Genomic DNA, 12402 nt, shown 5'->3' on the forward strand with positions numbered 1-12402 from the left:
TCAACGGTTACAACCACGAGCCAAGAACATCTAAGAAAATTTCAAAGCTAAGGAAATTTGCTACTCCAGGCAAGGTCATATTACTGTGAGTTTCCAGTAAGACCTGAAGGTCACTCACTCTGTGTAAGTATTAAAGAAACAACCTCTGTGGAGAGGAAAGATTTTTGGCAGTTCAAATTCTTAAATATCTTAAACAGAATTTGCTTAAGTAAATTATTCTTGAATTCCTCAACTTAATTTTGAAGCAATGAGCTAGTAATAACTCCAGAGATTCAAATAATAGTGCCTATTCAAAAAGAATGAGAGTTTGACATTCTTCTCTACAAAACAACTAGGCACAATTTCATCCATCAGACGTCTATCAACCTGCGGATATTGAAAGCTTGGGAGAACAAGATAAAATCAACTCCTACCCTACAGTCAGCTGCAATATCGAGCAGGCATCAACAATGCTATTCATGAATTTAGAAAAATTAATAAATCCTGGGTTGAATGCAAGAAAAGGCTCAAATACAGGTGAAGCATACTCACTTGGGTTTTGTTTCTGCATCTGTCACTTGGCGAATGAAGATACCATCTTCAGGATGTTCCGTGTCATCCATTTCATACATATATGATGATGCTATGGCAAGGGTAGTCCCGTCATTACTGAAGGCAAGCGATGCGATGCTCGTGGGGTACCGATGGAACTGGCACAATCGCTTTTTGTTAAATGGATCCCAAATATTTACAAATCCATCAGAACCACCTGCAAGTAATTTCAAGAGTTAAAAATGGTTCTTAAAGATACGGAAATAACCATTTAACTAATGGTTAATTTTTAAGACCACAGAAGTTATGTTTTCCCCAAAGAGTACTGTACCAGACTTTTTTCACCAAAATATCACAAAAAGAAAGCACCATATTTAAAAAAAAAAAAAAAAAAAAAAAAAAAAAAATACAAAACAAAAAAAAACTGCTTAAGTATAACTGTCTCGTGTGCAAATAGCGAAATTACACTGTCCTGACGCCATACTCTACCTGTGGCAAATGTGTTGTGGATATTGTGAAAGGAAATGGCATTGACGGGGTAAATCTGCTCAATGTTATTTTCTTTCAGTCTGTGACACTTGAAGGCATACTTCTTCTTCTGTACCTCGGGGCTTGGGTCCAGGTACTCAACCGCCACTCGGCCTTCAATGGAGCTCAATACATAACCCTGCCAAGAGGGAGCGGAGAAAGCCAAAAATGGTGAACCTAGCTTCCAAAAACAAGCCACTAATTCCCAAATTCAACCCACACTAAAGGAAAAACATTATTTCAGTAAGGAAAAGCAAGCATGGCCAGGTTTTAACAGAGTGCTTAAGCTATACTAACATAGTTATGACCATTCCAAAGTTTAAAAACATTAATACTTATTTTGTAAAAAAAGGTTAGGCTATCTTCACTTGCTGTTTTTATGTCAAAGAAAGAGAAAAAATAAATGAGATAAGATAAATATGAAATCTATTTTATTTCTTCCCATTTTTCCAAAGTATGAAAGTTTTCTTGAAAAACTTATGAAGCAAAAAAAGAAAAAAAAATCAGTAAAACCTTACTTTTAGTTAAAATTCCACTGTAAACTAGAGATATACTGACAAAAAATTTTAGATATAAAAGTATTTTAAAATGCAAGCATATTTTAATCATATATTTAAATCTCGAAAGTTTCAAGTAACTTCAATTCTTTATCTTCAATGGAAATTCACAATACTCTGAAAAAAATGTGAACACCATTCGAGGCACTAGCCTCTTAAGACAAAGGACCAAGAGAGCAACTGACATAATGCTTCCAGCTCCACAATAACTAAAGGACAGACATAAGATTCCAAGATATGTTATTTTTAATGACTTTCCCTCCTGCAAAACTCCTCTAGCAGCTGACCACAGCACCGACTCCCCTTTAAACTTGAAGGATTTGCGGGGAGGAGGGGCTCACTAACAAACAGGGTAAGCTCCTTTAGCAACGATGACAGAGGGTGACCCCCCCGCCACATCGGGAGTTAATCATTCTATGAGGGGCACTGCCTCTCTAACCTCAGTGATATTCTTAAAAAAAAAAAAGAAAAAACACTCAAGTTCTGCTGTTAGACTGGCTAACGAACACTATCAGTATTGGGGTTACAAAGGGGAAAAAGAAGAGAACAGCAAATTCCACGGCCCTAAATTTCCAGATTCAAATTTGAAATATTGGTAAATGGAAATACATACAAAACTCTCCTTGATTACTGTATACCTGTCAAGCGTTCTGGACGAGGATCAACGAGGAATCAGAAGATCTCTAGCCAAACCATTGCCAGAGTAGTTCGCCTCTCTGAACATCAAGGTCTTCTCTAAAACTAGGTTAACAGACTACCCTTTAACACGAGGCTGCTAAAAACATACCTAACAGCAAATTCTATACCACTACTCAAAAAACTGGGGGGAGGGTAGGGGGGATTTCAAAGGCAGTGACCATATCATTATTATCTAAGATCGTATTATTTTCAAATTCCAAAAGTGGGGGAGGAAGACAGGTCAGTACCTGCTTGTTTGGAAACGCTCGTATGCAGCGCGTCTGGTACTTCAAGCTGGACTCCCGGCGCTGCTGCACGTAGCCCATGTTCCGCAGGTCCCACACCAGCACCCTGCGGCCCGCGGTGCCCACGATCAGCCGGTCCCCAGACACGGAGAGCGTATATACCTTTCAAGAAAGACCAAATCTTCAAAGTCATCTACTTGCCTGAAAAAGGCACTGGGCCCCAAAATCAAGTTCACTCATCATTAAACCATAAAAAAATTTAGCTGATCGGGTTCCCAAACACAAGTACCAAATAATTTCAAGTACTAGTTACATAAACCAAGTAATTCGCATGAAATAATAAACCCGAAATATTCTTAATACTTAAACCAAGTACCATATAACGTACGGTCTAATTCCGTAAAAACACTTCTGAAGACTTAATTCTCTTCATCACTAAAACAAATTATTAATTTTTCCAGCCTTCTTATTTCATGTAATGACAAAAGTATAAAAAATACTCAAAAAAGAGACAATAAAGCCAAAGAACAATTCGAGACACCTTTCAAGGGGCTTCTGGCTTTTCATAAAACAATCATTTTCAGAGTTATTTTCTACGACCACCTTTTAGAACTGGAGTTCAGGCTGTAACTCTAACAATCTTGGCTTCCCCCCATGTCACACTCAATAAATAGGCCTTTCCAGGAAAAGTGAGGAGGCCATCAATTAGCTACTTAGCTGCAATTGGTGGCATATAAACTCAAAATTAAAAGACAGGAATAGTGCTCTGACCTATGACAAAGCAACTTCTTATACTTCAGCTGATGTCCTACTAAACACTCTGTAAGAGTTCATCTTTACGGAAAATTTTAAAAGCATTTTTTCCCGTAAATGTATCTATTTTTCCCTCATGCCTTTTCTTCAATACCAAAACAACACCCATAAAAAATCCCCTTATAATAAATCATACAATTTCCTGTACATGAGCGTTTAAAGCAGTTATTTTCAAATATGTTATTCAAGGACCAAATAAACTTGTGAAAATGTTGGCAAGTTGTATTTTCCTGATCATATTGTCTTTTTTTTTATTCTAGACTTCAGATACATAATTGTTGCTCTAATTATTACTTTCAATTAATAAACAATTCTAATTTAATCTGACTTAACATTTTAAAACCTGAAGAATCATTATAAAAAATGAAGAGGACCCATCACATGGCAAGACATCTAACATTCTAATAATTAAACCACATGGTTAGTAATCACTAATATTAACTACGCACCACCAGCCAAAAAAATCAAGATAGGTTTAACAATGTAACACCCGATAATCTCCACAATTTGGCCTTAAAATTCAACTATGTGACCAAGAAAAAATAAGGAATTCAAAAATTTTTTTTGACTAGAAAGAGTCAAAACAGTAAAATAGGCATATTTAAATGAGAAGTATAAGATTTACCATCTTCTATTCGGAAAACAAAATATAGAAAAATGGAAATTAACCTAAGACACATGAAAAACCAAACTTAAAAAACCAGAAGAAAATCGATTTACAATAATACAATCAGATTAGAAATTTTATCTTAAATCTTTATACAGGTGACACACAGCTTCTAACAGTGCTTTCTATCCCTGCTGATCATAAATCACGTGAAACCACTGTCATGCTACTGACTAGGTATATACATTTATCAAAGGAAGTATTAAAAAAAGTGACATAATGAACCTTGCTGAACCAATAAGCAGCTTGATTCAGTGTGGCTGTCCATTATATGATATTCTGTCAGCAATTTATCACGGCTCTTAACATGTTACATACAACCATAAATCAAAACTAGAAACAATGCAATTATTTTATTCTGAACAAAGGTCTTGCCAGAAGTAGACTCGACTGTGATGTGACAAAAATAATGACTCTTTGGATGCACTGTAGTATATAATGATGGCTAACATGAACTGAATAGTATATTTACACTGAGGAAACAGACTCAAGTGAAGGATATCTTTAAACTGCTAAAACAATCAATCTTTAAAATTAACTACCACCTGATAAAGTCTGATGAGAATACAGCAAGAATGCTCAAATACACTTTCATTGTACAGATCAAAAGGTTAGAATAATACACAAAGATTCAATTTTAAGAAGCTTCATTCACTAGAGCCTTCGAACTACACCGGTCAGTATCAAAAATAAATAAATGGTAAAAGCCAGGGAATACAGGGCACCTTTCTCATCAAACTTCAAATAACCCATTTCACCCTCTTAACAGTAAACTCAAATGAAACCTCAGGTCATAAGTGAAAATGAGTGATACCCCAGTCCACTTTCTGGTTTGGGCACGTCAAACCCAATTTGAAGCGATCCAACAGTCTTTGCTAAATGACTTCTCTGAAAATGCACTGAGTTGCTTCTCAGTCCTGAGATTTAAAGCATTAATAATACATGGAAATTCATTATTTAAGCTCGCGTTCTTCAGTACAAACATGACAACTGACAGAAAAAGTTGAACAAAATACCAAAATTATTAAATTCCCTTTGCATCAAAATATTTCTATGTATTTTGGTTTGTAAAATAGATTCATCAAGTCTTAACGTCTATATCCATATTATATTCATCACCCCAAGGACCAGAATTCCTGTTAGGAACATAAAGAGCCTACCTTTTCAGGCTGAGAGAAGGTCCCAGCATTACAAGGAGTTCTGGGATCCCACAATTTAACTGTCTGATCCCAACTCCCAGTAACCATCACATTCACTTCTGGACAGTATTCAACACATCTGATAGGGGCATCATGGGTTCCAACAAGATTCTCTATAGAAAAGAAAACAAACAATTCCTAGTTTTACTACATCTACTAAACAAAGATTCCTCAAGTGAACAACAGAAGGAAACATTTGTACGACTATAATAAATCCACCTCCTCCAACTACATGGAAATACACACATACAGAAAAATTTCTCCATAAGTACACACTCATCCATTCCTCTCTGTTCACCTTACAGTGCACAGTCTGATTCACTGGCATATCAAAGGCTGACTTGAATTTCAGACTACATTAACATGTTATTTTCCTCACTCGAGTCCAGATTCCCTTAAATCAGGACCCTCGTTTAACTCTGGAGTTCTGCTGTACCTAGTGCAGGTTTCTGATACATGGTAGATGCTCAAGAAATACCTGCCAAATGAACAAATGAGTGGATAACTCAGGTCTGGATCTGGATAAAACTTATTACATTAAGCCAATGCTTATGAGAAACTTATTTAAGTGGTAACAGACTACCTGAGATCTGAAGATGAAGAAGGCTGGCGCCTTAAGATTAACCCACTTGGTTTTATGGTGGGTCAAATTTCAAATACAATTTCAACTCTTCACTATCTCATTCATTCGTTCAACATCTACTAAACATCTATGTGCCAGAATCTATGCCAAATACTAAGAATACAAGAAAGAACAATATGTGGTCTTAATTCTCAAACAGGAAAACTACCTGCTTAAATACATACCATTTAAACAAGAAAGAAAACTACCTCATGATTTTCGGCAATGACCTTCAGAGAATAAACAGCTAATTCCCTTTATTATAGTCTCTAGCATAGAAAATAACTTCAGGTTTACTTTTCAGTGGTTTTTCTCTCCTAAGTTTTTGAACAAATAGGCCCTAAACCTGCAAACTAATTACGCAGAATAAGCTGCTAGCAAACAAAACCAAACATCTACAAGTGACATGATAAAGTGACTTTTAGGCAAAAGTCCCTTCTGATTGGGTTGACAAAATATTGTGTTCATCCTCTATCCATTCCCATTGTCTAACTCATACTCATCTAGTCAGAACTCTGTGCCTGACCATCCGCTTCAAGTTCGTATATGTCTAATATATGCATATACCAATACCAAAAAAAAAAAAAAAAAAAGCTCCACTAGAGAACTCTGTGCATTCAGATTTCATTAAAATCTCTACTCCAAAATCATCATAAAAATTGGGGTAAGTCACTTTGTATCTGGACTTCTAAGAAATTATTAATTAAAAGATGTATCACCTTGTTATTCATTTAATGAATGCAACTGAAGCATATACTATGCTAAATAATAACACAACAGGATTAATATAACACCTGGACAAGCTAACTACTATATAACATTAGATTTTTTTAAATCTTTCTTCCTTCAATCTAAACTGAACTGGCTTCTGCAAACAGAACTGTGAAATATCAGCCCTGTCCTGGAAACCCTAATGAAAAGACCAACTAGAGGTCCAGCCCTCTTCTGAGGCTAAGGTAAAGGTCAAAGACTTAAGTGCCCTTCAGAATTCACTTTACTGAAAAAATATGTGCACACTATTTTGTGATCAGTAACTTAATAATTATCATTTAAATAAAAAAAATCCTAAATACGAGCCATTTTTGCCTATATCTAAGCAGCTTAAGAATTAAGCAATTCAGAAACTACTCTTCCTAAACATTTATACTGTAGTAAACTGAGAAAATAATAAACTGGTGAAAAATGGCCATATTACCTTGATCAGTGTTCAAATCATGCATTTTCAACTGATGATCTAATCCCCCACTCCAGGCATGCGTTGGATCCTACAAAATAAAGTTTCAAGTCATTTAAACCTTATGGACATTTAGAGTGCCTCAAAATTCCTGTTTCTAGAGCCAATTGTTTAGTTTATGCACAGGATGATGTACACTGGGCTCAACTATTCACTGTAAACAAACGAAACAGCACAAAAGCAAATAAGTGGTCATAAAAACTACTGTCAGTTAAGGAAAACCGGTTCGCCCCACTGGCTGAGAGTAAACAGGCATTCCTATTTACTAGTAACTACACCTTCCTTTTAACAAGACAATTTTTACTGTCTTGTTGCAAATTTCAAAAAACAACTGTCATACGTCAAGTTTACAGGGTTATGTCATTCGACTCCATTCTTAAGGGGAAGCCGAGATTCTGACATTTGCCTGTCCCCAAAAGCGAAAAACCAGTATCAGGTTCAAGGTACGTGTTAGGGAAAATTTAATGAGCTGTCCAAACAACTCACAAGTCTCTGCCCAGCCTGGAAAAGGGCTGCTATTAACATGGGCTATCATTATAAAAAGAGCAGAAGCGGAAACTGAGAACACCCACGTAGAAGGCGCAGTCCAGGACCGCGCCAGTGTGCTGGTACTTGAGCCGCATGGAGTTGGCCGGCACATCGTAGAGGCGCACCGACGTGTCCCATGAGGAGACCAACAGGAACTGGGAGGTGTTGGGGCTGAACTTCACGGAGGAGATGCCGTCCTCAGGTGGCTGGTTCAGCTTGAACTCATTAGAACCCGTCATCTACGAAACAAGCGCCCAGTCAGAGCCCCCCCCCCGCCCCGACCCCAAGGTCCGTGGGCGGGGACTGGGCTGATAGCTGAGCAGTGAGGGGGCGCCCACAGGGGAAGGGCCTAGAAAACGTCGGCGACCAGGTCTCTGCGCCTGCGCAAAGCCTGCGCGCCCGCCGCGGTCGGGACTCGATCCCCTGCTCCCCATCCCCTACTGCCCCCGAAACGCCCCAACCCACCTGGCCCGCGCCTCCGCAACCCTCACTCCAGCCCTCTGCCGCGCCCGCCACATCCCTCCCCGCCGCGGGCTCCTGCACCTCGGCCCCTCCCCCCCCGGCCCCGGATGCTAAAAGAAAAGCGATGGAAGCGAAACGGATTCCCTGCGGAAGTTTCCGCCAGCTGCGGCCCCGGGGAGTCCCCGGAGAGTCCGCTTCTGCGCCCCGCCGCCTCCCCCTGCTACCTTGAGCTACCCTCAGAATCAAGTTAGCCGCTGCTCGCCGCCGCCCGCCGCCGCCTAGCTTCCCTCCGAGCACTCGCGGGCTGGGCGAAGGAGGCGGAGAGGAAGCCCCGGCCGATGCCTGCCATTGGCTGATTTCAAACGCCAACGCCTCACTCTAGGCAACCGATTGGTTCGCCCGGAAACCGGGCGTCGGTCAACCCAGTCATCCTCTTCCGGCTCAAAGGCAAATCGCTGCTTTTCCGATCACGTGGTCTCGCTTTACCAAAGGGCTGAGGCACCCGGCTCGCGCTGGACGAGTGAAAACTACAGCTCCCGAGGAGCATCGCGCCAAAGCTGCGTCACGCCCTTCTCGGGTACGTGTGCGCTACGCTGGGAAATGTAGTCTCCCTGAGGCCGACGCCCTGCCTGTACCCTGAAGAGTAGGTGGGTAAGATGCTCTTTCCAGTTCTAACCGTGGCGCCTTTGCCGTCTGAGTTAATCTTGGAGACACAAGAACCCCATTTTGGTCAATACTCCCATAGAGCTAAATTATTCTCCCTTTCACTGGACATACATACTCCCATGAAGTTAACCCAAAATTGGAGTGGTGAAGGAAATATTTACTCTAATAAATTGCATTATTTTGACCTGATTTTTTTTCTCATTTCCTGTAACTTCCACTTAGGAACCAGGGTCTCATTTCCCACTGTCTCAAAATCTATTGATCTCATGGGAACTCATCTTTATTTATACTAGGCTTTCTTTCTCCATTACATCTTTCCACAAACATTTATTGAGTATCCACCGTATGCCAGGCCTGGTGAGAGATTGGGAAGATGCATTAATTAGACCAGTCCTTGCTCTGGAGGAACTCCCTGTCTGGTGGGTGGACAGACTGGGAAACAATCTGCAATGTGTTAATGCTCAAAAGCTTCTTTTAGACATATGTTTAAATAGGGTCCTAAATGACAGCTACAAGCTTCTCCCTGTCCACCCCACACCCACCCCAACAACTCCCTAAAGTTTCCAGCTGTTTACTCCATTTTCTATTTCTAGAATCCTCCACAAATAGGAGAATCAAGAGAGTTGCTTCCATAATAAGAAATGATTTGATCTCCATGAAAGACAAGCAATACTTAATTTGTAACTAGAATGCTCTGACGCAGTTACTCTTGAATATCAAAAACTCAGTGAAAATTTTCAATGTAATCCATGTTATAACCTCTTTTTCACTGCCTTATGTGAAAAAAAATCATGTGACTTTGTATGAAGTGAAAGGAAATTGTTGATTAAAGTGTTTAACTTTTAAGGTACATTAATAGAGAAAAAAATATTGGTCTTTATGCATTCACCTACGCTAACTCAGGTGCACATCTTGACACAGTAAATAAACATCCAACTACCCTTCTCCCCACTGTATTGATGATATCACTGCTAATAGGACAGATCCTTGCCCTCCCGCCTCACAAGTCCTCATACTTGGTTCTCTATCTCTTTCAACAAGGTAATGGCTAGGTTAAGAATTTTAAGATGCAGTGCCTTGCCTCCATTCTAACTTTGGCAAAATAACTTTAGCTCCAAATAATTTTATTTGGTTCCCTCTCCCAGTTGTTTATTTAATCCTATTAGCGTTTCGAAATTCTGAGCATGAGTTATCCTCTAATAAAATCTAAGTGTATTTCATTATCCAGTGTGTGTATGATTCAGGTCCCTCTGGGCATGCAGTTGCAGCCGGACTCGATTTGAGTTTTAAGAAACGTCAATCTTTTAAATCTAGTTTAGAACCTGAAAGGAGGCTGATGGTTTTGCTGATTATTCAAATGAATTGATAGTCTTGAGATAGGAAATCTGGCCACTATGGAGTCTTGAACAACATTTTAAATTGAAATGCAAAGTCGTGTGTGTGTGTGTGTGTGTGTGTGTGTGTGTGTGTGTGTTAACATTTAGAGAGAGGAATTCCTAGAAACTAATTACATTAAGTCACCTCTGATTGCTAATTTCTGGATTAGTAAAAAGAGTGAAATACCTACTATATGAGAAACTAAAAAAGGATAATTCTTAAAATCAGAAGGGCAAGTAAGTGACTGCAGTGGCTAAAGGAAACCATTTCTTGTAAGAGAAGTAAGTCTCAGGAAGATATAGTGACCCAATATTTTCGAAACCATGATCTCTTGAAAAAAAAAAACAATCAATTGAAATGCAGACAAAAATTATATGGATGGAATATTCCTGTACAAGTAGCTACTTGGAAGCAATTTGGTTATTTCTGCATGAAATATTCAAATAGCAAACTTTAGAGGAAATGAAGAATTAAAAGTAGGTCATCTGGAAAGAAAGTTCACTGAAATAAAATACGTGCACCAAATAAATCAGAAGAAAATGGATCCAGTGTCACTTTTGTTTTCTCTCTGAATATTTAACATTTAGCATAGTCCTGAGCAAGTACTAGGGCCCAGTAAATATTTATTGAATTGAACTCATTTGAAATACATGCAACTGCACTAACTTAGCATGTTCTTGGGTAACATCCTTCTGATGTCACCTTGAAATAAATTGTGATTTTTATGAAATCTAATGTGAGTAGGAAAAAAATATGACCTCGAAATGGACAGGAGACCAGGAATTTTATACAGAATTCTGCGAGTAACAGATGGTTTACAGATAGTCTGTATACTTTCATAAAATGCAGATAATTTCGATGCCTCTCGCTTCTAAGAGACAAGTCTATCACACAAATGTCCCCCTGCGCTGCGGGCTCCCGACACCTTTGCAACGGCTCAGGGGGACCCCCGCAGGCAGAAGGACTGGGGAGCTCGTCCCACGTGACACCGAACCTTCCGTCTCCCCTAAACTAAGGATTCCTTTTCTGACTTTTACAAGGAACAGGTGGCTGCGATGTAACTTTGCAAGGCTGGGATTTGTATGACACTCGCGCGGCTATTCTGTCGGTGCCGCGCCCTCCCGGCGCGGACACGAACGGCAGGTGTCAAAAGCACGGAAGTCCGTGAGCGCCCTGGCTGCGCACCACGGTTCCATTCAGCGCGAGCGGCCACGTGCTTGCCCGTGATCCGGCCGTTTAGCCACGTACGACGCAAATTATAAACAGCAACAACAACCAAGTGTGGGGACGGCGCCTTTGCCTTTCGCGCTTTCTTTGCCTAGTCTCCAGCCTCAGATCTCTCCTCAACCAAAGTGTCGCCTTTCTGCGCCCAGTTCCCTTGCTGCGCGGAATTCATGACGGTGCCACCCTCCCGGGAACTGAGCGAGGCGGCAAGCCTCCGGCGCCGGGCTGGGGGACGAGCAAAGCGGGCTCTTTACCTGGTCCAGGCAACGCCGCCTCACCTGCCCTGCGCCCTTGGAGAGGAAGCTCGTGTCACTGGTTGAGCCACGTCGCACGACGACGCCCTGCTGCTGCCAAGCTCAAGGCGATCCGGGTTTGGGGAAGATGCTCGCTCCGGGAAGCATCCGCTTCGGCAGCGAGGCCTGCCTTCCTGTCTTTGTCCCTCTCCGCGTGGGCTCGGGAGCTGGATTCGGCCGGGGTGGGCCTCAGGCAGCTCCAAGACTGGGCACCAGGAAGTGGAAGGGAGAGCGGCTCCAGCCCACGTGTCGCGGCCACCGCGCCAGCGTCCCAACCTTTAACCCCTGACCTCGGCCCCACCCTCCACGTGGGGCCCGCAAGCCTTCTTCTAAACGCACACCCACCAGCCCCTCCACCTAAAACCGAGAAACCTTCCCCGTGTTAGCACGCGGGGCAACCAATGCCACCAAAGTTAGCAACGATGCTTAAAATGTTTTATTTTTTTCCTCTTTAAAAATATTTACAGATCTGAAATCTCCCCCTTTCGCCCTTACCCATCCTCGGGACGTGGGGAACCAAAAGAGACGTTACTTGTCCAAAGCCCCCAAGGGCTGGTGTGGCCGGCGGTGTGTGCATGAACATATATACAGGTGTATATATGGGGAGAGAAGTGTGCCTGTTTGTTTGGTTTTCTGGGTGGTGGTTTTCTAATTTTGTTCCTACCCATTAACGTCGATCTGGCGAAATCTCCCTTTCCCACCACCACCCGAGACTATTCCCTCCAAAGTGGTTTCCAAAGGTTTGGGGTAGAAAGCGGGAGATCTGGCTTGATGAATG

The 12402-nt window shown here is 41.2% G+C and overlaps 2 protein-coding genes across 3 annotated transcripts in view; both read right to left on the reverse strand.

Moving 5' to 3' along the window:
- The window catches only part of BUB3 (BUB3, mitotic checkpoint protein), a 10504-nt gene extending 1983 nt beyond the window's left edge, over positions 1-8521 (reverse strand). Inside the window, exons 1-7 of one of the 2 annotated variants that reach the window (XM_006912875.3) lie at positions 8289-8521; positions 7647-7841; positions 7036-7105; positions 5180-5331; positions 2543-2701; positions 1021-1198; positions 532-748 (exon numbers count right to left, since the gene is read on the reverse strand). In XM_006912875.3, the coding sequence (XP_006912937.1) occupies positions 532-748; positions 1021-1198; positions 2543-2701; positions 5180-5331; positions 7036-7105; positions 7647-7841 (971 nt within the window). In that variant the 5' untranslated portion in view covers positions 8289-8521. The remainder of the gene's footprint in view (positions 1-531; positions 749-1020; positions 1199-2542; positions 2702-5179; positions 5332-7035; positions 7106-7646; positions 7842-8288) is intronic. The other variant, XM_006912876.3, reaches the window with a different exon arrangement.
- A 2904-nt stretch (positions 8522-11425) lies between these two features.
- Positions 11426-12402, reverse strand: part of HMX2 (H6 family homeobox 2) — a 3054-nt gene continuing 2077 nt past the window's right edge. The window contains exons 3-4 of the mRNA XM_015590163.1: positions 11664-11791; positions 11426-11556 (exon numbers count right to left, since the gene is read on the reverse strand). Coding sequence (XP_015445649.1) covers positions 11426-11556; positions 11664-11791 — 259 coding nt within the window. The remainder of the gene's footprint in view (positions 11557-11663; positions 11792-12402) is intronic.

Source organism: Pteropus alecto, unplaced genomic scaffold (assembly GCF_000325575.1).
Source record: "Pteropus alecto unplaced genomic scaffold, ASM32557v1 scaffold74, whole genome shotgun sequence".
Classification (NCBI taxonomy): domain Eukaryota; kingdom Metazoa; phylum Chordata; class Mammalia; order Chiroptera; family Pteropodidae; genus Pteropus; species Pteropus alecto.